We start from the raw sequence: 25,184 nt of genomic DNA, 5'->3' as shown, positions 1-25,184 counted from the left end.
ATTTTAGTTTCTAACCTAAAATTTTTTATTATTGTTTACGTTTGCTCACGTTTACTGAGAATCGTCTCAGGTTTGTTAATTTATTTTAAAGTAAGTAAATTTTAATTTAAAAAAAAAAAAAATGGGTAGAAGTCGGACACCATCCCCGAGAAGAAGAGATCGTTCACGTGAACGAGACAGAGACAGACGGAGAAGACGTTCTAGAGAACGTCGTCGCAGGTAATTTTTTTAATTTTTTCGTGCTTTGAAACTTTATTATCATTAAAGTATTTTTTTTTTTTTATAATTTAATTAATTAATAACAGGTCCGTTGAAAGAGATATAGTTAAATCAAGAGATCGTGATCGTGAACGTGAAAGACACAGAAGATCTTACAGTAGGTCCAGGTCTCGTGATCGTGACCGTCCTAAGCCCAAGCATAAAGCTGTAGCTGCTGAACGACCAAATATATCTGGTAAGTAATTAATTGAAATTATTATGACACTAAAAATGAAGGACATCTAGTAATTAAATAAATTTTTTTAATAAAAAAATTACAGCAAGTAAAATTTATTATGACACTGAAGTTAGCAGACGTCTAAAAATTTTTGATTTTTTTTTATTAATCAAATTACAACTAAAAAAATATTTCTAAAAAATTGCACTTATAGTTTTTCAAGTTTTTTACATGTGACATTTTTTTTTAATCATTTAATTGAAATTTTTTCAATAAAAAATTTCTAAAAATTTTGAAATGTCGGCTAAGTTAATTTTCATAATTTTTTAATAAAATTATATATTCAGAAAATCTATAAAATTATAAATCCGATTTTCTAAAAATATTTTTCTATACCTAATTTCTTTTTTTATAAAAACTTAAAAAATTTTCAAGTGTCCGCTAATTTCAGTGTCACAAAATTTTTATTTTTTATAAAAATTGAACTATATAAAATTTTTTTAATTACAGAGGCTGACTTACAAGGAAAAACTCCAGAAGAGCAAGATATGATGAAAATAATGGGTTTCTGCGGCTTCGATTCGACAAAAGGTAAAAAAGTGGAAGGTAACGATGCCGGTGCAGTCCACGTCATCTTAAAAAGAAAATACCGTCAATACATGAACCGGAAAGGAGGATTCAACAGACCACTTGATTTCGTTGCTTAAAAATTAAACTTTTTATCTTAATCTTCAACATCATCATAATTAATTAATAAATTCACTATAGTAACAGTACAAAAATATTGTGAAAAATTAGAACATGAACACCTAAAAAAAACCATTAAATTAAATATTTTTTTCAATACTTTCATAATTTATTAAAACGTGTCTACGAAGATTCACGTCTCGGTCGTTTAGCTGGTTGATCGTAATCCGTAACTTCGCTGTCCTCGTTATCGGTGGGGTCTGACGAGTCATCGAGTGATAAATGCCTCTGTGACGCCTGATCTCGTTGTGTATTTTGCGTCATCATCTAGAAAATTAAAATGATTATTCCATTGTAAATTTATAATATTTTATAATCATCTACAAATTAGTAATAATAATAATAATAATAATTAAGAATTAAATACGTACTTGAATAATGTCTAATCTTTCAAGCCCTTCGACAAGTTCTGGTTGTTTTATTCTAAAGTCTCTGGTAATACTTAGTTTGATGTGTGACTCCAAGTGTATCTAAAATTAAAACAAAAATTAATTTATTTTTTTAGTTATATAACAATATATAGATTAAGAATAATTAATTTTTTTGTACCGATTCATTTAACATCAATTTAAAAATTTTGTTATTTAAAAACTAAAAAAAATTAATAAATAATAAAAATTTACCCCAGTTTTTTTACTAAGTGCCAAAATTTCTTTCTGAAACTGTTCAACTTCATAAACAACTTTAGGAATAAATTTAGTCTCCTTTAGAACTTTATTTCTGAGCGCTTGTCCATCAGCTTTGCGACCAGCGTTCTGATTCTCTTCCATGTAAGTTATCAAATTATAAAAAGTTGTTTTCAGCCCTTTACCCGCTAGTTCGACAATCTGGCTGAACCTGACAGCTTGAAACGCAGGATTTTGACTCGTAGATTTGCTGATGAAATACTTGGTCAGTGCATTTATAATACTGTAGAGCTGATGGAGATTTTTGAAGGTAATATCGGTGTTGGGCCCTGGACTGATTGCAACATTCGCGATGTACTCCAGCGCTCCTATCGTGTAGGACAATTGCTTACAAAGACAACGTTCCTTGTTTTTTATTCTATCGCGGTGAGAATCATCGACGACGGCACTCGTGTTGATGATCGTCTGCTCGGCTTTCAGTCTTCCCAGAGCCCAAGATGCGTTGTTTAATTTATTTTTTATCGCGTTACTGAATACAGTGTGTGTTTGACTGATCGTGTTTTCGTTTATTATTGTGTAAACTTCGGCTGTAGTTGGCGGGGTGTTGTCAACGGTTCCTTGTTTTTTGCACAACTCTAGACTCATTTCGTCTAATGTTTTGCCGTAGTCCATGTCACGCTCTTCGATCATGGTCATTAATTGCAGTATTATTAGAGATATTGCGGGATCTAGCATTTTATTTGACTTGGACATCTGTTTTAACCAATCGAATATCTGTAGGCAAAAATTTATCATTACTTAACATTTTTTTTTAAATAAAAAAATTTATTGAGATACTGAATTTGAAAATTATTAATCAGAATCTTAAAAATAAATAAAATTACCTTATCCAACTTGGTGTTGTTAAAAGATATTTTATTAAGCAGCACCGAAATAATCTCAAACAAAGTCAGCGGAATTTTTTTCGTCGCTTCTTGTTCTTCCAATTCTTCATCATAGTGGGTCTGTATCAAAATTTGCAGCGTTGAAATTATTTTACTGACTTTCGCAATCAGATTTCCTTCTTCATCACCTAAAAATCATTTATCAAATTTAATAATTAACTGATAATCTCCAGTGACTATGTGATTCCCAGAAATTACGAATTATAAATAAAAAAAAATTTGCCTTGATAGTTTTTCGATATTTATAATTACAATATATAGTTTGGGTACTTTTGAAATAAATTTAAAAAATAATATTACTATCAGAGAATCAATTACACTATTACAAAAAAAAATGTCAAACGATAAAAAGATTTAAATTCAAATCGACTTTTCAAATCATACTAAATTTAACAAAGATAAATTTATTTCATCAGACAAGGATAAAATTTTCTTAACTCCCTTAAGGGGGTATTCTGGTCTAGAAGCAAGAACTTCGGGTAATTTTTTGAAGTGCTGTAAAAAAAAAGCAATCAATAAATAAAAAAAAAATACCTACATAACTTAGTCAAGAAAGCCTCCAGCTCGCTGTTAAAAGTAGTGACCATCAAATCACAGAGCTCTCTGAAGCACTCTAGCCCCAAAATAGCCGTTTCTTCTCTAATCTCTCTGACAGTATCAAAGTTGCAAACAATCTTCTTATAAATAATCTCCCCCACGTCAAAATAATCCTTAATAAACTTCTCTTCATGTTTCTTGAGCTCGTAAACCGGTAGAGCTTTGGTAGCATGAAATATCTGGACTGAAGTTCTGAGCGTGTAATTATGAAACTCGATCCGTTTCTTCAGCACACTCGCTTGCTCCCTTGTCGCCCAAGCAACATTGTCATCATAGAGCAAACAAATCATCTTCCTGATCGTCTGAATGTTCATTATCGTAGGAAACAATTTAATAGTGGCCTGTCGCCCCCTTGGTTTTTTAAAAGTAGTGTCATTAGGATTCTTGTCCTTTTTACTCTTACCCTCAGCCTTTTTTGGCTTAGCAACCTTCTTGCTGAAGTTCACCATCTCCATCATAGATTTAAACAAACTCGTAACATTTTGCGCGACTTGTTGCCCTTGAGGGGACCAGGAATTAATCCTAAAAGCAATCAGCGATTCAAGAACAAGAATAGCCAACTTCAACGAGAACACTTTCTGCTGTGCCTTAGGAATATTGTCCAAAAGATCAGTGTTGTTATCCAAGCCCAGTTGTTCCAATTCAGTATTTGGCATTCTGCGACACAAGGACTCCAAAATCATGCTGAGCTTGTCGATAGAAGTCAGCTCCTTCATTGCGACTTCACAGTAAATTTTCTGCAGCGCGTACAGCAAATCACCAATTGGTTCAACCAAAACCGCTTCTGGACCGTTTACGTTGCAGCAGAGATCAAACTTAATCGCTGGGTTCACAGCTTCATCTGACTCATAGTACTCCATAAAATGAGTCATCAGCATGTCGATGACATTTTCAGCTAGCTCAGGATTCTGCGATACAACTGTGCAGAGTCCCTTGTACAAGTGCTGTCGGACTTCCACTTGATGACAGAGACACCTGGTCAAGATGCTCAAAATTTCGTGGCAAAACGTAGCATTGTGTCTCACATTCGGTCGTTGACTCGGTCTCTCAATAGTTGCCTGCGTATAAATAGAACTAGAGCTGCTAGAATTGGCCGTGCTGGATGAACTCTGACTGAGACTGAACGGCGTGATTTTCAGATTGATTAGAAACTGCAGGAACCCGGTGATCGCCATCTGCCTGGTTTGAACTCCCTTGCGATAAAGTGCTTTGCGTAAAATAAGAACAAGTGTATCGCGAATACTCGTGGAGGTTCGGATCAAAGGAAGAGTCGCCAGCAGAATTTGAGTCGCTGATTCTCCAGGAATTAAAAGAAGCTGCTCCAGAAGCGTCGTGATCCAAACCTGGGACTCCAGAACAATTAAAGTCGTTCTGCGACACATGTACGAAAGGCACTCGGTGAATTGAGTGATGACATTACCGCCGGCGATTATTTTTTTAGTAAGAATTTGAAGGACAGTAGTCCCGATTTCGTGTCGTTTTTTCAACAATTTCTGTAAGATTTTGTTCCCGATGTCATGGAGAGAGTATTCCTCGGGATCCTGGACCTTGGATTTTGTTTCTAGAAGAACGAAGGCGAGGTCTACCAGCCCTTTAAGCACTAAGTGCCGGTCTTTGGTGCTGTTGTCGATTATTTGGTTGATAACGTCCATGGGCTGGAGATCCGAAGGCAGGATTTCGCGGAGCCAGTGGACAGATTTACGCTTCTCGTCGTCCTGGAGCTTGCGAGTAAGGGCGAGTTTTATTACGTCAAATACCTGGTCTTCGTAGATGTCGGTGACGAGGAGGAGGACTGACATGGGAAAGGGGTCGAGGATGAACTCAGGTGCGTTTGTTACGTTCTTTAAGTTACGTAGGAAGTCCTTCAGACTGGAATGGTTCAGAGAGACAGACTGACGGATGTGGTAGAGGATGGTACTTTCGGTGTCCTGAACTTCTTTTTTGCTTACTTGTCCGATACTCTCGCAGTCAAAAGCGTTGGGACTGTCCTCGAGGGCCTGAGAGTATAGAGATGAAAAATACTGTTGCAGGGTATTTATTACTAGTTTACAATCTTGGTTCCTGCTGAGCTTCAGGAGCTGGTGGATCAGAGGTGGAAGTTCGTTATGGTTTAGCTGCGGAACTTGGTCACAAATCGCGCGGATCACTAACGTGTGGTCCACTGGCTCCATCGGGATCTCGCTGAACATTTTTGTCAGCGGTGTGAGAATCGTTGGCTCCCAGTCCTGGTTGCAAATTGATTTTACTATCAGCGATTTGTACTGGGTTCCTGACACTTCAGAACCTGTGATTTTAAAATATATTTGATGTTTATTTAAATTTTTATACAACGTTAAGGAATATTAAATAATTGTTAAGTAATTTTAATAAATTAACCTTTGTAATTGATATATTTTTCTTCTTCCAAAACCTGCAGCAATATCGGCAGTATATCTTTCCAGGAATAAAAATCATCATCATTATTCCGGATACTGCTCAGACAGTATTCAACTAATTTTACCAGCTGCAATTTACTGAACTTGGGAAAGTCTTGGATAATCCGATTAACTAGCGAGTTTGCGTGTGATCCAGTTATCTGGGATTTTCTGATCGTCTTGAGAACGGATTCTACAAATTTACGACGCGTTGTTTGTCCACCTTCTGACGCTGGTGGTATGTAGTTCAGGATTTCGTCCAATATTTTCGGCGACTCATCGTGACTGATCCTCGGTATAATCAAGTCAGCTAGCTACAAATAATCATTTGGATAATAATTGTCGAATTACTTTGCGAAATTTTAAATTAATTAAATTTTTATTTTAATAAAAATTAAATTAGCCGGCATTTAAAAATTTTTAGAATTTTTTTTTATGAAAAAATTGTTTACAAAAAAATTGAAAAAAATTTTCATTTGTAAAAAACTTCAAAAACTGTCTGTGCAATTTTTAATAACTTTAGTATCATTAATTTTACTAAATTTAACAGACATTCATTTTTTTCACAATAAAAATAAATTACTAAAAAAAATTCCATATGTAGAAGTTGGAAAAAAAACTATAAATAAAATTAAAAAGAAAACTTTTCTTAGTTCTAATTCATTTTTTAAATAAAACTAAAAATTTGAAAAAAATTTTGGACGTCTGTTTTCAGTATAAATAATCTAGATATTCTGACAAAAAAAATAACCTTAAAAAATTACCTCAGAAGCATTTGATTTTTCAATCAATCCTTTGAGCCCTTCTACATTTTTGTTATTTAACATTTCACGATACTGAGAAAACATTTTTATTTTATTTTTTTTTTTTTTTTTTTTTTTTTTATATATATAATGATTCTTACGTCTTCAACGCTCTAGCTTTCATTGTCAAACATGTTTGAACTTGTTTTCATATTAGTATGTATATATATATATATGTTCACTGTCATATATTTTGTTTACGCTTTTCCCGCGTTCCTTATAGCTTCTTATTATTTATGCGCACGCGTAAGTTTCGATGAAAGATAAAAACGAGGAGATAATTGCCGACCGTCAACGATGTACTCTCACTTGGATCTTGCTGGTATTTTATTCTACTTAAATTTAATTTGCGCGCGCAAGCGCGCGCCTAACTGTAGACTTCACTTGATAATTTTTTAATTTTATTTGAAAGAAAAATTTTTGACAAAAAATGATTTTTAATTTTTTTTTTAATTTCTACATGTCAATTTTCTTCTTTTCTTTTTTTTTTACCATAATTTATATATTAAAAAAATTATTAAATATCTGCTAAATTAATTCTGACAAAAAATTTTTCCAAATGTGGTTTTTTTGGAATAACTTTTAAACGGCTTTACCGATCAATTTCAAAAACATAAAATATATGAAAAAAATCACGTGCTAGCTGTTGTATAATATGAGTGTGAATTTTCAAAAATATTTTTTCTACCATAATTAATTTATTATAAAAATCAAAAATTGTCAGAAGTCAGCTGATTTCAGTATTATGTATTTTTCAATTTCTTCTGATTGACAATTGATGTATTTATTTAAAATTCGTTAAATCGTTCAATGTTTGTTACTTTTACTGTCATTTTTAAATGACGTGTGTTAAATACACAAAGATGTTCGTTAAAATTTATTCGTGATGATTAAAGTATGACGGGTAGGAAGCATGAGTAAATTTAAAATTAATTATTTGTCTTTATATTCTCAATTCTGAAGGAATATTTATTACAGTTTGCTATTTTAAGAATAATTACAATTTAAATGAAAATAAGAAAATAAACTGTCAATTTGATATTGTTAGTTATTTTTGCGATAAAAATAAATATATACTTATTTAAAAGTATAATGCTCAAGTTTATTTAATAATTATATAAGTTAAAAATTATCAATCATAATTTTTTATGAAAAAAAATTTTTATTAAACAAAGCCACAAATGTTTTTTCGACAAAAAAAAATTAATTGATAATTTAAAAATTACTGTGATTTAAAGTTACTCTCAAGCTTTAATAATTTTCAATAACTAGTCAATTGTTTGCTTTATTTTTGTTAGGTATGAGATATAATTAAATCCATGCTTTAAATCGTGATTGAAACATCCAGAAACTTTTGAGGTTTGAGGGTAAAATGAAGGTAAAATATCAAATACTTGGTAAATATATCCGAACTTAACATTATTAATTTATTTATCGACTCATTAAAAACCCGCAGACTCATCAGTAATGTTTATTTTCACAATTCATAATAATAACTTATTTGATATTAATATTCATACAAAGCTATTCAGCGGAAGAATTTATATAAAGCGTTGTTCGTTGATCACGTTGATTTCCATGTGATTTTAATTCAAGTTTAGACAAAGGGTATTTTTGTTCTTTGGAGCCAACTGGTGCTTCAATGATTATAAGACGTGATTTAACTTGCTCTGTTCTGTTATTTATTGTTACTGTTATTATGTCATGAGTTGATGAATTATTGATTGTAAGAGCTTAGATGAAAGAAGAAGTTATAATAATTCTATTTATTATTCACTTCAACAATTTAATTTACAAATCAAAAGTATAGAAAAAAAAGTCTTTTTTTTTTAAGATTAATTTAATATATTTAATAATAAGAAAATTAGTGTTAAAAATAAAAAAATTTTCATACTTTCTTAAAATTCCTAGATAGATTTTTAAATAAATTTTTTCAAAATATAAATTAATGAAAGTAAACATTTAATTACACAGACTATTTTTTTTAAGTGAACCAATGAAATGATATAATAGGCTTACCAGCGGCGTCATTTCCGGCGGATATTAAAGCAACAGAAGCGATGCTTGAACTCTTCTTTAGAAAGATGTCAAGACAAATAAGTCTTGAAATCAATATTATACCTCAATACTTTGCTCAAAAGTTATGAAGTTAAATAATTGATAATTTATGTAAGTTTATAACTTTGTTTATTTTTGTCTTAATTTATTTATTTTTTTTTTTTTAACAAAAGATTTTAGTTAAAAAACTATTTAAAAGTGTTAAATCTTGTAATTGATAATTTTCTAGTTAGATTTAAAGATCGTATTGTAAAAAAATAATTGAAAAAGTTGTAATTGTAAAAATGATATAAATTTAGTAGCCAGTTGAAGAGAAACGACCGAAAGGGATACAAGTAAATCCACGGGGAGACATTCTACTAGATTGTGGTAACGAGCAGCGTCCGTCGCGAATTGACTATTAAACTAACCTTATTTTTCTTCTTTAGTTATACTTTATAGTCTTCTCATTTATTTTTTTTTTATTCTATTTTCTATGATCGTGAATAGAATCACCCATTAATTAACTTGGCTAGTAACTTTTTTACTTTAGAAAAGTTACTGTTTAAATAAAAGTCGGGTAACTAAAAAAATTTTCTTCCTAAAGTTTATAGTTTATTGTTATTTATTATTGAAAATTTTTTTATCGTGAGTTTGATGTTTTTAACTGCAAATTAATTTAAAAAATAAAATTTACAGTATTAGATAGTTTTTATTTTCCAATTTTTTTAATAAAATAAATTTTTTCAAAAAAAGGCATACGTTAGAAAGTAAAATGATATAATACAAAGAGAAAACAATAAATAAAATTCTTTTTTCATACCAATATGTACATAGTACTCAAATGTCAATACGTCTTTCTTTATTTAGTTTCGCTAGTGTACACTTTCGTTTTTTAATAGTGTACACTAACTATTTTTCTTTTAAACAAAAATCGCTTGTCATTTTTGGAATGTTTACCACTTGTGACACACTCAACAGCGTTATAGGGTGTTGATGGCGTAACGATTGAAGGAGCGTAAAGTAACATATTGAGTGTTTCCATTTTTTTTTTCTCATAAATGAAAAAATAAAAAAAACACAGGAAAATATCGTTAAAATAAATTGATTTCGATGTTGAAAAAAAACTTTAAAATTTTAGTAAAAAAAAAAATGTTAATTCTGTCTAAAAAATTTTTAATGAAAAAATTAATTTTAATTGAAGTAATTTTTGAATTTATCAATTAACTTATGATTTTATATATTTTTCTGTTTCTGAGATGTCCACGTGGTGTATCAAAAGTAAATGAATGAAACAACCTATCAGTGAAAGCAGAAAAAAATGGTGGCATTGAAAAAAAAGTCGAGGTGCTTGATTTTAGTATGAATTAAGTGTAAAGTTTCCCGGGGGTGGATTAACTATAGGACTAAATACTTACCCCGTTTTACTATACCCCCGTTATACTCAGCCACTGTCTATTGGTTAGGCGCTTTCATGACGTAACGTTGCCGGTCCTATGTGGAGATCGTGGCACGCGGAGCTTCAGTCTGATCCTGCCTGTCGGACTGAGTTCTTCAATAGAAAGTTTGTTTATTAGAAGAAACAGAAGGCCAATACCAAGACCACGAACACGAAGAACAAGAAAATATTTAAAGTCGAACAAAAATTTTTTTTGTTTATTTTAAAAATTTTTAAGACGTGTCTGATGTAACGACGACTTTGGCTACTCAAGACTCATACTTTTATTCTATTCCTGCGATTTGCTAAAATTTATAAGGTAATTTTTTAATTTATTGTTTGAATTTTTATAAATTTTTTATCTGAAATTTTGTGCAAATTATTTTTGGTAGGAAATGTAAAACGAAAGTTAAATTATTTTTCTTTTTATGAAAATTAATTTAGGGGATAAATTAATAATTTAGGAAAATTTGGAGATATTTTTGGTTTTAAATATAAATTTTATTCGGTAATAAAAATTAATGGATTTCATTATGAGAAAAAGTATAAGTTGAATGAAGAAGTTTGTTCAATTATTGAAATAAATAAGAGATAAAAGTGGAATTATTTGATTCGCGGCTGTAAAGTTTATTGCACTTGCACTATTTCGTAGGAAGCAACAGGCGAAAAAATATAGTACATTTGACAGATGATATAATAATATGTTTTCACGATATTTATTCGTATGTTCATGAAATGTAAAATTTATTTTACATTTTTTATATCTGAAAAAATTTTTTCGTAAACTCAAAATTAACTAGTAAGTTCACTATTTAATATTTTTAAATTTTTCAGGAAAAAAGTCAGAAACGGTAATTTTTATTCTGGTAAAATTAGCGATTTTAATTTTTTGTTGAAAAATTAAAATCTTAAAATTTCTTTCGAAAAATTGATAGTGATTTTTTTTTGTTACAAGAAATTGGGGCTAAAAATTTCAATTTCAAGTTAGTGTAGAATATTTCCAGTGACTGCACAATTATTTCATTAATATATATTAATATATCAATCCAAATGTTAAATTCGTTCTAGATTTTATTTTTAAACAATTATTTTTAATAGTTTCATACATGATTTTCACTTTGTCAAAAATTGTTCCATTATGACAGAGCAAAATGTAACTTTTAATCCGCGGGGTAGTTCTCGCAACAGCACAAGCAGTTAAGCGTTTAAAAGTTTTTAAAATTAATCATCGAAGCCAATAAATCATCGGAATTGTGAGTAAAATGTTAAAACTACGAGGGATTTTTTATCCAATTATTTGATATCATTTAACTGACAGAGAAAACTGTTGACACAGAAATAAAAAAATTTTTTTTATTGAACCAACGATTGTTATGAAATATTTCATATCGATGACTGAAAATAATTAACTATCAAATTTATTTATTTATTTTCGGAATTCTAAATTAAATTGTTTTATAATTCAAATAAAGTTAAGTAATGTTCAATATATTTTGACATTATTCTTGAGGCAGCAGGGAGATTCTGTGAAAAATTAATCGCAGAAAATTTCATAAAGGTCTTGAATAATTTAAATTATTCTTCAATCTATTCTAACATTTATCACGTAAAAAAATCAACCGTAAATTGACTATCAAAAGTTAATATATTTTCAAAATTAAATCTCAAATTTTTTTATTGAAAAATTTTCTGACTAAAAATTTAAAAAATTATTGTTCATTAAATGTAAATTGAAAAAAAAAAAAATTATACTTTAAAGTGTAATTTTAATAGCTGATTAAATGAAAATAAATTTATAATCATAAAATATAAAATATTAAATTTATTTATTTAAATTCATACTCAGGTGCAAAAGAAAAAAAATAATCTCTGTAGAAGCATTTGAAATAAAAAAGTAATCCAAGTAATTCAAGCCAATTTGATTGCAAAACTTTTTTATATTATTCATCACCCAGTAAGGTCTTTGTAAGTTTAATTTCTTTTAACAGAGCCACTTTGTAAGCTATAAAACGCACTGGAGAGTTTTATAGGAAAATGTCCGTTCTCAATGTAAATTTTTTTAAAACTGACCGATTTAAATATAAAGAACGTTCGGTCAGTCTTTTCCGGACGAAAAGTTACAAGGAAAGCTAAAATAAATTTATTTAACAAGAGGAAAATTTTATTGAGGCTTGAGGTAAAAAGTGGTTAAAATTGAAGATGCTAATTTATTTTAATCAACTTTTGCTGAACCGAGTTCAAGTGATATGTAAAGGAGTGTGACGTCATTAGGCCTCTGACACGTGACGTTAGTGTACTAGTTTATTTTTTTATCATGGTTTATTATTGTTGTTATTATTTTATATATATGCATATATATTGCTATAGAATATAGACAAGTTCTTTTGTTTAAGCCGTAAGGGTGTAGGAGAAAAAGCTCACTCTTGAGCGATCAAAGAGAATAGAATGGCTCGTACAAGCCTCACTACTTCGGTGCTCTGTTAGTATTATTATATAAAATTTATATACAACAAATACATCTACTGGTCTCCGATACTTGCTGATGTGGATCATTCATTGGTACTACGCTCGCGGCCGACGCTCGCGATGATTTTAAAACAAAAGCTTTGTCAATTATATACAAAAATGAACAGAGATATTTATAAAAAAATTGTTAATTTCAAAAACAGGGTCAAAACATTTTTTCTACGAAAATTTTATCTCAAGAAGGCGACTTTTTTTTTTTTTTTTTTTTTTATTGAAAATCATTTTAAAAAAATCTACAATTTTTTTACTTATAAATAATTTTTTTTAAAATAAACTGAAAAAATTTTCTATCGAGCATTATAAATTATTAATTTTTAAAAATAAATTTTAAAGATTAAAACATCTTTGTTATATGAACCTGTCAATATTTTTGATAGTCCAATAAATATCTAAGAATTTTTCTCAGTTTGACAAGGCTTAACCCAACAATCGCGAGCCAATCTCACAGTGAAGTTATAACAAAGATAGTGCAACTTATCATCCCGACGGCAGGTATATTACTTTCCCGTAAAATAAAACCGTTACCTAAAAAATTCAATCAATTTATTGAATCATTTTCTCAACTTGTGTATTTATTAATTTCTAACATGTTTTTTTTTTTTTTTCTTTATATAACTCAACTGCGATCGATATTAATTACTATGTTATAAGTTATAAAAAAGAACATAAATGTCATTAGTCGGCCTCTTATTTTAACGCTCTCTATCACCGCACCCGCGTTATACGACGTTGTGTTAAGTCGTTACTTTCAAGAGCACTTTTGTGAAGCTCTTAAGAATCTTCTATATATCCTTTCCATCTTATATTATCCTCTGTCTGTGTGTTTACCTTCTGGCACTCCTTTGACTGGCTGACACTTGCCATTCTTTCATTAATGTCCTTTACTTCCACTTGTTATTTTATGAATAACTAATTATTCAATGTTTTCATTAAATTCTTCTGTTAATTTTTCAATTTCATTTTCTTAATGCGTGAAAGTTATGAATTTTTTAAAAACTTTTCATTTTTTTGCTGCTAATTAATTTATATCGATTTATAAAAGCTTCTATAATTTTTATATTAAAATTTTTCATTTAAATATTTTGCTAAAACTTGAACCGATATCTAGTTTAATTAAAAAGGAAAAAAAAATAAATGTCTCAGTAAATAAAATTCCGTGAAAAAATTTCAGCAAAGAATCAAATATTTCTTCGCTTTTTGAGTAGACTGTTTTTGGAATAGCACGTAAACGGATTTAGTTTTTTAAAAAGATGGTTATTCAAACTCTATCCTGGATGTGTAGGCTTCCAACAGAATACAGAACGAAAATGTATAGATATAGCTGTGAATGAAGTAAAGTAAAAGAAAAAAAAAGGTTAGTGGAATAAAATAGAAGATAAAGAAGTTCTCAAGCAATTTCTTCGAATGAAAAGGTATTCGCGAATCTTTAAATCTCGGAGCGTCACATCATATATTTACCCATATGGATTTTTTGTAATGTAGTGTATTATATTTGAGCTTATCTGAATACACGCATGAAATATTTATTTAGCTTATAGCTTGCCGGCTATTGAAAAAATTATATAATTAAATAATACATTACTATCATGATCGACTAAGGATAGAATTTTTAATTTAAATTTTGACTTGCCTAGACTATAATAACAATAATAATAAAAATAATAATAATAATAATTAAAACAATAAATAAAAAAATTATGAGCTGGTTAATTAAAAAAAAAAAGCACAGAAACACTTGCAATAAATAAAATGTTATAAATTGTATATTTTCTGATTAATTCAAATATTTATTAGACAAAATTAACATATTGTTTTTATTTAACTATGTATAGTGTAAATTCTAAAAATATTTTTATTGATGGCTGTAAGGGTATAATCCCTTTTAATAAGCTTTGAATAAATAAAATAATAAAAATAAATCTATTGTTATTTAAAAATAAATGAATTTGTCAAAAAATAATTAAAAAATAAAAATCTGAAAAATGGTTCACCGACAGGCCATCTCTGAAAATTTTCCCGTCGGTTGATCTTCGAGCTCAAAAATTCAAAAGTTATGACAAAAAAATGATTATTTAGAAATTTTTAAATGGCTACAACTTTTCAACGTTTCGTACGCAATCCTAGATTCTCAAAACGTAAAGGTGTGATGAAAAAATTAGTTGAGCATTGGATTAATATATGTGTGGGTGTGGTACATTTTTATATGAGCCAGACGAGTAATTTTGTGGAAATTACAGTGTAAACTGAGACATCAGAAATGTCTTGTACAGCGAGGGCAAAGGGCTTTATTTCAATCACGGGGCTAGATTGAGGGTGACTTTACAACCACTGAGTTTTTTTATGCGTTTTTCGTTTAAGTATAAAAAATGTAACCAGGGGGTTTTGCCCAAGACCAGTTAGCCACCCCTTTCCTCTTTAGAAAGGGCGCCACTAGGATTTTAGACACGGTGTCCCAGAAACCGGGGAAGCATGAGAGAGAAAAGACAGGGTCGTGAGAAGTCCGAGAAAGGCTGTAAATAAAACTGAGAAAATTTTATAACAAATTAAATTGATTTATTCAATCAAATTACAAACTTAACAATTTTCTTATAAACTAACTTAATTGTGAGAACCTATCACCTACGCTGGCCCTTGCCAATTATTCTTATTACTAAATAACTAATTTTCTTAACCTCATCACTCCGACGGAATACCTTACTATCTAAATTTCCTCGTCAACCTGACGGAATACCATAAAATACCAATTAATTACCTCGTCAACCTGACGGAATACCAATTAAAACCTATTCCCGACTGCGCCCCCGACTCGGGCGTCTACGCAGTGGTTTCCTAGCTTAATCCGTTGTACCCCCGACTCGGGCGTCTATACAACGTTTCTAAATACTCACTAAATTCCATACAAAAATCGTCCACCGGACGCTAACTTAATATCCACTTTATCCGAATTACTAATTCTTTAAATTCCTGAAATTTTACGCTTAACATTTCTTTAATACAAAATACCAAATTCACTAATTTAATTCATTACCAAATTTTATCAATCAAAATTATTCAATTAAATTCATAAACTATTTTCTCAATAAACTAATTTACTAGATTTACTAAATTAATTAAATTTAGCCCAACGGCCTAGAATTAATTTTACAAAATTTCAAATTTCAAATTCTACAAATTTAACAAGCCTCATTAAATATTCAAACTAAATATATTCCAAAATGACCTTGACTATCTAAATTACACAAATGCTTCTACTATTTCAATTTTTACCAAGATAATTTTACTTAAATAATTTCCCATAACTAAAGGACTTGTAATAACTAATAAATGACGTTGATGAATAATTGACTTATAAAAGAATCTACTAAATTAAAAGTGACATCTGAGACAATAGCGATCATTAATTGACAAATTTTATTACAGTTAACTCGGCCTTTCAATTTTCAAATTCAAGCTTGGCCTGAAATAATTATAATAATAATACCTAACTTAACTTTTACAACTCTCCAAACGTTGAGTGATGTCCTGGTGGAAACTGGCAAAATCAGCGGCTGGTTGGTCTCTCTCTCGTCTTCAATGAACTATCTGACTCCAAGTAAAGGGTTCCCAATTCCGGATCGTACATTGACTTCCTTCTTGATGGTTCTAAATCTTGATGACAGAATTTACTACATAGCACTACACTGACTCACTGTTTTGCTAAAAGCCTCACTGTCTCAAAGCGTCACTGGCTTAAAAGCCTGGCTCAAAAGGTGTTACTTGTTCCAAGAGCTGGCTCAAAAAAGTCTCGACGTTTCTTTTGTCAGCTCTTTTATAACCCTCGACTCCGAGTTCTCGAACTTTCCTATTGTCAACCCCGCTTCGTTTTTGGGGACAGCAGTGGGGACTTTCGATTTACACGCCCGGTGACAAGTCTGAACTACTTGTCAAAAATCGAACGGTGAGGGAAAACCCTCATTTATCGTGGCGTCAATAAAGTGGTCAATAATGACCATGGGAAGTTCAGTTTTCCCTGTTACAAAAATATAAATGTTGATTTTCTTTTTTATGTCAAGTTTAAATTTTATGTTTCATTTATATTTATTTAACTTGAATATAAATTTATTTATTAAATTTTCGTATCAGTTGTGTGCAGAGAATGAAAAATATTTCAATTAAAAATTTTATTTTAAATTATACGAGATTTATTTTAATGTCACAATAAATAAAATTTATTGTGACATTAAAATTTTTGAATACTATCGACAATTATAATCAGACATTTTTATTTAAACGTGATTAATAAAAATTTGATCTATTTTTTTTAATATTTTGGGGAATATTGTTATTTATTTTTTTATTACAATAATAATATTTATTAATTAATTTGATGGTTATTTTTTCATAAAAAATTACGAATTTATTAGCTCGCCTCAAATCGAATATTAAATTCCACACGCAAGCAAAAGCTCAAAAGTTATTCGTCACAATTTGAAAAGGATCTCCTTTAAAATATCCCATTGTTTATTATTTCGTCGACGTATTTATCTTCATTGTTTGGAGGTATATTTATAACTTGAAAATTTAATTGGCGGCTTATCTTAAATTCCATATTTCAACAATAAAACAAAGTACTGCCTGTTGAATATTCGCATAAATATTTATAGAACCATAAATATTCATTTAACATAAATGTTTTCGTTTATTGAATCATGGGACATGAGACAATAGACGTAATACTCTCGAAAATCAAAAACTATTCCCGGTGTTTAGGAGAATGTCTCGATTTACTCTGATATGTAATTTATAACATATCTAGCATCCGAAATATCTGTGGAATTTATTCTTGGTATTCAAGATTCCATTGTTAATACAGTTATTACATGAATTGTCTTTCGAAATTCCTTGACAAATTGTGCGTAGTATAGAACAACAATTTCCGCCCCCTCTTGTTTTGACGATCGTTTGTCTCTTATTTTTTTGAATATTATCGACAAAAAATAAAAGATAAAAATAAACTCACTTCTACACAGAAAAAAAAATTTACTTGAATCAAGTAAATAATTTTGAAGAATTTCATTTTCTTGATTTGAGTAAAAAAATTCTTAAACTAAGAAATTTTTATTGGTTTAAATAAATTTTACTTGATTCAAGAATTTTTCATCTTGATCCAAGACAATGAAATTCTTCAAAATTATTTTCTTGGTTTAAGAGTTTTTCACTTTATTCAAGTTAATTTTTTTTTCTGTGTATTAGTTCCTTAAAAAAAATTAAATAAGGAGAAAAAATTCCTACAATTTTAACAAAGAAAAATTTTAACACTTGAAATAAATAAATTTTTTTGTCTACATGGCAATAAAAATTCATGATTTTTTAGTTATAATTTAATTAAGAAATTGTTTTAAATTTATCTTTGAAAATAATTGCAAAAAAATGTAAATTGTGGGTAAGATGTAGGATCAAAGTAACGATAAAAATTTATAATTAACATTTCACTGATAGTTTTAAAGTTACGGAGATAAGCCGAGGATCCATTGAATTAAATCTTCATAATTAAATTTTTCAAAAATTTTATCATCGCTTCAAAAGTTTTATTTTTAGTCAAAAATATGTTATCAAAAAAAATATTATTAGATTGGCGCTAGGATCGAACGATAGACCTTTTTTATAAGGAGCGACCCTATTTAAAATTCATTCAATGGTTTTAGGCCGTATCATTTTATGTACAATTATGTCCTTAGAAATAAAAAGTGAAGTAATAATTTACAAAAATTGTAGCCTTGAATATAAACATAAATAGACAACAGAAAACTATTTTCGTGATGATAAAAATATTGAAGATTTGATCTTGTTTCTTAAAAAAAATATGTAAATAATTTTTTAACACTATTACGGTAGGGTTAAAGCTAGTGGTGAGAGAAATTGCGATGGAAAGTGATGAAGCAAAAAAAAGGTAAATATAATTCCAGGGCTCTTAACCTGTAGTCTTACTAAGCAGGCAAGTTTTCCACTAACGGGCTCGCTAATCCAATGGTAATTGGACGGTACTCATTTAACGCCTGGACTTAATCCAACCTTTTAGCGCCTCGGGACTCTGTCCTGGGAAGTGGATAAAAATATAAATAAACACTCTGTTAAATTTCCTTTTTTTTTTTTCAATTATCTTTGCTTACATTTTTTTTTTTTTTTTTTTTTTTTTTTTTATAAAGACTGGAGAAGCTGGTAGAAAAATAGTACCAGAGTATAAAATAAAAGATAAAGGACATAGATAAACATGAGTTGCTTTGCAAAAGATACTTACCAGCAATCGTTCTACAGTTAAAATAAAAGTGCAAGCACTTTGTTTGCCTTTACCTCGAACTACTTACAGTAATTTTATTGTTTTTTCAAACATCTAAACTATTTTTCACGACAATGAATTTTATTTTACGGCAATACAATATTTTTTATTCGTATTTTTCTCTGGTTATTTGAACGTCTATTACTGGACTTTTTGAACGAAAGATAATTTCAATCTTGAGTAATCTCTAAATTTCATAATTTAGTGCTTGCAGTGTTATTTCTAAAAATAGTTGTTTAAATTTATTCATTTATTTATATTTATATAGTATAAAATTAAAATACCATTACTGCTGTATCAATAGAAGTTTGAAGATTGTTGCATCAACATTTCTATTCAGACTCTGGCTTGAGAATAATTTAGTTTTTAAATCGTTCTTCTAGTCAGTGAGCTTCAGTAAAAAAAAAAAATCGTTTCGATTTAGGAAAAATATTTACTGAGAGTTAAGTGTTTTGGTAATTCTGATTTTAATAATGAATTTTTTTTTAATTTACAGGTGAAGAAAATGTTTTTAAATTAATTAAAATTCTTATTTTAATTTAAAAAAAATTATGTATTATAAATTATTATAAATTATAATAATTATTTTCGATACATGGCGTAAAGTAGAGGATTTTGGTAAACTTGAATTTGCAATAGGATCGAGTGCGTCGTTTTTCGGATGAGCTAAGCGAATTATCAATAAAAACATAAATTTAAACAAAAAAAAATACTTTTTCTTTTAAGAATTTTTATAAAAAAACTAAGTAAAATTAGAGCGGATAAATTCTCTTTATAATTAATCACAGTGATTATTTCAACATTGAAATATATAGAGATTCACTTGATGCTCCTAATGACTAATTATTGCATCATACTATTATAAATCGATTTAATTAAAGGAACTCGTTATTGATGTTTAATATTTATTGGAGAGATGAAAATTCTGATATTGGTTTTATTATTACACGAATTTAAAATGCAAATAAAAATTTATTCCTGCACATTCGAGATTTATTGTACGTGATCATTATTTTCAATGGTTATCGGGAAATAATATTTTTAATATTTAATACAACAAAATGTGAAAATAATGAAAAAAAAATAATTTGCTTCTCAAAATACAGTATTTACCTTTTTCAAATTTTGGACTTCAAACAAATGATTTTTTTTTTGACAAACTTAATTGCTTTTTACATAACGTCGGTAGTCTGTGAATTTTAATTAAGAATCCTGTGAGTTTTGACTCAAAGAATATTCACTTATTTGATCTCAAGATATTAATAAGCACATTAAAATCAGCTTTCACGTTTACATCAATCTAATTACGTTTTTGAAGGTAAAGAAATGTGTAATATTATTAAAAGAAAAAAAAAATAAATTAATTATACACAATTTGGTATTATTAAATATAGCAGGTGAAATTGCTAATATTATTTGATTGGAATAAATTATTCGTTTCATTTAATTAATTTTCAACTTTTAGTTCGATTTCTAAGTAGCAGTTTTAATTAAGTTTATCAAAAAAAAAAAAAAACTGATAATTTTGATTTATTAATCATTCGCATTTTTAAGAAGAAAGCGCTGCAATACTGACAAAAAATTAATTTTCTTCTATTTTTTTATAAATTTTTATTTCAATTTATATATTATACTGATAAAAAAATTTGATAATATTTAATGAAGCTCATTAACAGTTAACAAATTTTTTTTTAACAGCAAATAATTTAAAACCAATTTATGATCATTTTATAAATTATTTGTCAAATTTTTAAAGTTAATTAAATTAAATAAATTATTTTTAAATACATTAATTTATTAACAGTTAATGAATTATTTTAAATATTTTATTTCACTTATTATGTGATGTTATTTTTTCACTAATATTAAAAAAAATCCGATGAAGTTTGCAAGTCCTTTTATTCAGTACTCTAAATCGTGAATAAAAAATTTTTTCGGATGCGAGTATTACAAATATGTAGGATTATTAATTAAAAAAAAAAAAAAAAAAAAAAGGATAAAAATTCGCTGAAAATCCGGTAGCGTAAAAATGTATGAAAACATCTACACCTAAAAAATTGCAATGTGTCAGATAAATAAATAAAACATTATTCAACCCTAAAGGCCATAAAGTTTGAGTGCACTTTTGCATGACATTTACATGTTCTAGCGATCCATTTAATACTTATGTCGTTAATGTTTTCAAACAAAAGACTATAAAAATTAAAAAGCAATACTTTGAATTTCTTCAGTCACTAATTTTATTTCGTGTTTTATTCTGTGGAGGCGTGATACGTACGTGGACTATTACCATATTTCTGAGTACTAATAAAATAGATGACCAACTGATAGCTTTTCATTTATTAATCTCTTTACATTGAGACTTTTAATAAAAACATCAAATATGAGAATTTATTCTTCGTTTATATTGATGAAAATTTTAGTCTGCACGGAAAAAAGTAAGCTGTAAAATTCACTCGGATTCTGGTTAATTTTTATAGTTTCAAATTTCGATTTTTTATTTAGTTTTTTGGTGACTAAATTGTGCTCTATTTTCAGAATTTAAATAAATAATTAATTATTGAACGAGGTAATTACTTAAAATATGTAAACGATCAAATTAGGACAGGAAATAATTATCGATACATTTCCTACGCACACTCATGTGGTAACGAGAAATTACGAGCTAGTCGCTTCAAGATTAATATACATAGTTAATTTGTGACTTTGAAGAAAGATATAAGAAGCTTAGGCAGCAATTTATGCTCTTTAATATTTCCGATTTAATTTCCGTGGAAATTTTTTTAGTTTTCAAAATTTTCAAAATTTGGACGTCAGTATCATCAATGCTTTTAATTTTGATCTATATTTTATAAAAAAAATATTATATTATATTATATTTTATATTAATTATACACCTTTTATTTTATAGAAAATTTTCAATCTTTTAAAAAAATTATCTGATTTTTAAACTAAGTTTAAATTAATTAGAACAAGCAAATTACACAGAGGGCTAAATATTTCATCACGTTTGTTAGAATCCCACAGGACATGTGACTTATTAAGTTTCCAAAGTTTAAGTCGATGAGTAAAGAGACGCACGCTTCTGCTTAAACATGTATGGTATCTTCGCGTGACTAATTAATGTTTAGTAATGAATAATTATGGATATTTTTCTTCTGGGAGTAGAAATAATAGTCGGAAAAAAAATTTGAATATTCATTTTTCAAAAAACTTTTAACCAGCAATTATGAAACTGTCAAATTATCAGTAATTTATTCAATAATTACTAGCTAGTATTCATTATTAAATTATTGTAATAGGATAAAATTTATTACGTTTGCTGCTGCAGCAATTCAATATTTTTTTTTTTTTTGTATGTAAATTATCTAAATATCAAAATTCTTCGAAATAACTGTCTTAGTTTGAAAGTTATTTTCGTGTATCAAGTTTAATTTTTTTTTTCAGTGCACATTATAATATTAAATGTCGACTTGTATTATAATTGAGAAAGTATATCTGGTTATATGTAATACAAAGAGGGTGTTACATTGTGAGTATATAGGATTATATTGAACTACTAAATACATAAAATCCCGTATTATTTATCTTTTACTTGTACATAAATAACATACAGTTGTAGTAGACATTGTTGTTCTTAGTTTACTGTACCGAGTAATGTAAACTTTAAATTGAAATAAAACTTTAACAGATATACTAGTACAAAGAAAAGTGATGTGACATTTTCCTCAATTTCATTTTCTAAAGTTTGCTTTAAAAACAAAAAATATTGAGGAAAATGAGAAAATTCTAAATTAACTATTTTTTTAAGCATTTGTGTCTTTTTGCGATTATAGTATGATTTTATTTATTGACTGAATTGGAATTTTTTTTTGTCAAGTATACTTTATATTTCTTATTTTTTAGCTTAATAGTAAAACTACTTTAGAAACATTTAAAATCAAGCAATTAAAATGAGAATAAATATTTTGATTCCTAAATTAGTATATATTGCCATTTCGTTACTAAATTGCTCGCCTGGATAGAAATATGAAAACATCTCAGCATCAGTAAAGGGCTGTTGGATTATAGTGTAATAGATTTAATTTGAAGGTTTTCATTAAATTGTATATTGAAATGGAAGTTTGAAATGAAAAGTAAATTTTCTCGTTGTCGAGTTGATGTTCCCGGGGGTGTTTCTGTTATATTAGTTGAACTATATTGTATAAATTCATGCATATATATTTTCTCGCTTAAAATATCAACTATGGATTGTTTGAGTCATTTTTAAATAATTTAATTCCATCCATAATTTTTGTTTTTCAATTTTTAATTTTTAATAAAAAAAAAAAAATTCACTCAACTTCAATAAATTTTTAATACCACTAAAAAATGTTATAATTTGGGAAAACAATTGATTATAATTTAAAATTTTTACATTTTTAATAGAAATGTGTAGAAAAATTATTAAACTAAAAACAATTAAAATTTTTTCTCCATTAAAGTTTTTCGAATTTTTTCGAAATGGTAATTGACTCATTTATTGTTAAATATCGATAAAATTATTAAGCTAAAACCACCCTCGATAAATGGTTCAACTTTTGCACCTTGATAATCAATGGTTTAAGCGTGATCTTATTCAAAAAGCCAAGTTTGTTCCGTAGATATAAATTGTCATTTAAACATTAATTTCGAAAAAAATAAAACTTATGAAGCTTTCATTTAACAAAAAAAAAAAAAAAAAAAAAAAAAAATTAACTGTTTGCAAATGATACGCGAGATATTTAGTAAATCAAGATGTAGAAAATAATGGAACTGCAAAAAAGAAAAAACGGGTGAAGAGAAATACAGAGTGGAAAAAGTGAAGCAAAAAACATGAAAAGGTAAATAAAATGGGCTTTTAAGAAACGACACAGCGATACAAGGGTCATTAGTAATAAAAGTAGACGTATAAGGGGTAGAGGTGCAAGAATGAGCAGAAAACAGTGAAGAGGGTCAACTCTCGAGCTATTTTATTTTTATACCCTCAAACTTGTTCCATTCATCAAATTTAACCAGCTGAAAAATTTTTTTAATTATTTTTTACTTTATTTCTTTGTAATTTCTTTTGCTAAAATTTTTTCATTTTACTCAAGTTCTATGCACTCGAATTACATTTTTCTTAATAATAATAGAAAAAAAAAAAAAAACCATCATCATAAATTCACATTTTATACTTCCGTTTATTTTATTTCTGGAAACACTAGGGAAATTTTAAAGAAAAGACCTCAAGCGGATAAGCTTCAAGCCGTTGAAGTAAGAAATAAAGAGTTTTGTTTATTTTTTCTTCGCTTTATAAAGCTTGCGTATTTTATTGAGAGCTCCATGATTTACATATTTGATGATAAACATTAAAAAAAAAAATTAAATTTTTAATTAAAAAATTGCAAAATAAAATTGGTCTTTAGGTTGTAATTAACTCTTGATAAGCAGAATAATTATTAAAATTACATAGCTTTGTAGATTGTTACAATTACGCAACGTGATATCATTTTGAACCTTTGCATATATCGACGTAATTAAATATGATGTTAAAATGATGATAATAACCATAATACTCTTTGAAACGATTATATGGTTGCTTGCAAATGCAGACAATTGGACATTTCAGATAATTCATGCTCATATTAGAGGTATTTTTAATTCCTATTTCATATGATAATTTGTTGAATATAAAGAGAGGTATTAACGTCGGGATTCACTTGACAAATTGATTCGTCCGGTAATTTACCATTACATCGTTTTGTTTATCGATGAAAGAAAAAAATATTGTGAATTACGTGGGACAAAAATTGTACTATTCTTTTAATACTCAATTTTTTTTTTTTCTTTATTAAAATATATGTATAATTTTCATCTCTTTAGCTTCCGAGGTTTAAATAAATTTTACTTGCTTAATTAATTTTTTGTCTTGATTCAAAAAATTCTTTAAAATGATTTTCTTGCTTGAAAAATTCTTCTCTGAAATCTTTAATTTTTTTTTTTCAGTCTGCGTACTGTAAAAAGAAAAGTAATTGCGTAATTTATTTTCTATTTCGGTGTACAGAGAATTGATTGCGACATTATCATTTTTAAGCACTTTCGACAAATATGACATGATTAAACAGAAAATTTTCATTTTAAACAGTTCGAATGATAAAAAAAATGTATTTGCTCTTAATTTTCTTTTATGAATTTTTTTCAGGCATTATTAAGTCAACAAATAATACTGATAATTTTTTCGTAATACTGAGCTTTTAATGGAATATTTATTTTTTATCCGAAAGCTTTTACCAGAGTGAT

General features: G+C 28.1%; 3 protein-coding genes across 6 annotated transcripts in view; 2 read left to right on the top strand and 1 right to left on the bottom strand.

The window, feature by feature from the left end:
- The first annotated feature begins 14 nt into the window (after positions 1-14).
- Ytr (U4/U6.U5 small nuclear ribonucleoprotein 27 kDa protein yantar) lies at positions 15-1,143 on the top strand. The gene is made up of 3 exons (XM_074238011.1): positions 15-219; positions 306-454; positions 947-1,143. Exons 1-3 carry the CDS (start codon positions 122-124, stop codon positions 1,141-1,143), a joined length of 444 nt encoding a protein of 147 aa, XP_074094112.1. The 5' UTR covers positions 15-121.
- Fanci (Fanconi anemia complementation group I) lies at positions 1,113-6,662 on the bottom strand. The gene is made up of 7 exons (XM_074238008.1): positions 6,529-6,662; positions 5,727-6,078; positions 3,292-5,634; positions 2,694-2,881; positions 1,807-2,583; positions 1,555-1,653; positions 1,113-1,450 (listed from the first exon to the last, which is right to left on the bottom strand). The coding sequence occupies exons 1-7, from the start codon at positions 6,610-6,612 to the stop codon at positions 1,307-1,309; spliced, it is 3,987 nt and encodes a 1,328-aa protein (XP_074094109.1). The 5' UTR covers positions 6,613-6,662; the 3' UTR covers positions 1,113-1,306.
- Positions 6,663-10,149: 3,487 nt separating this feature from the next.
- Tk (tachykinin) overlaps positions 10,150-25,184 on the top strand; it is a 37,662-nt gene continuing 22,627 nt past the window's right edge. For 2 of the 4 annotated variants that reach the window (XM_074260198.1, XM_074260199.1), the window contains exon 1: positions 10,150-10,361. Coding sequence is in view for 1 of the 4 variants with exons in the window: in XM_074260197.1 (XP_074116298.1) it covers positions 18,482-18,497 (16 nt within the window). In the remaining 3 variants the exon portion in view is untranslated. Of the gene's footprint in view, positions 10,362-18,411; positions 18,498-21,432; positions 21,454-25,184 lie in introns of those variants that run through there. The other 2 variants (XM_074260197.1, XM_074260200.1) reach the window with 2 other exon arrangements.

The sequence above is a fragment of the Cotesia typhae genome, unplaced genomic scaffold, assembly GCF_013202065.1.
Source record: "Cotesia typhae breed Kobodo isofemale line unplaced genomic scaffold, CoteBio_Ctyphae contig_22, whole genome shotgun sequence".
Taxonomy (NCBI): domain Eukaryota; kingdom Metazoa; phylum Arthropoda; class Insecta; order Hymenoptera; family Braconidae; genus Cotesia; species Cotesia typhae.
This window is presented reverse-complemented; position numbering and strand designations above follow the sequence as displayed.

Excerpts from the sequence above, each read along its gene's own strand:
- Fanci (XM_074238008.1), bottom strand. The coding sequence starts at position 6,612 with ATGTTTTCTCAGTATCGTGAAATGTTAAATAACAAAAATGTAGAAGGG. Across the intron at positions 6,079-6,528 it reads AAAAATCAAATGCTTCTGAG|CTAGCTGACTTGATTATACC; the intron begins GTAATTTTTTAA and ends GATTATTTGTAG. Across the intron at positions 5,635-5,726 it reads AAAATATATCAATTACAAAG|GTTCTGAAGTGTCAGGAACC; the intron begins GTTAATTTATTA and ends TTAAAATCACAG.
- Ytr (XM_074238011.1), top strand. The coding sequence starts at position 122 with ATGGGTAGAAGTCGGACACCATCCCCGAGAAGAAGAGATCGTTCACGT. Across the intron at positions 220-305 it reads TCTAGAGAACGTCGTCGCAG|GTCCGTTGAAAGAGATATAG; the intron begins GTAATTTTTTTA and ends AATTAATAACAG. Across the intron at positions 455-946 it reads TGAACGACCAAATATATCTG|AGGCTGACTTACAAGGAAAA; the intron begins GTAAGTAATTAA and ends TTTTAATTACAG.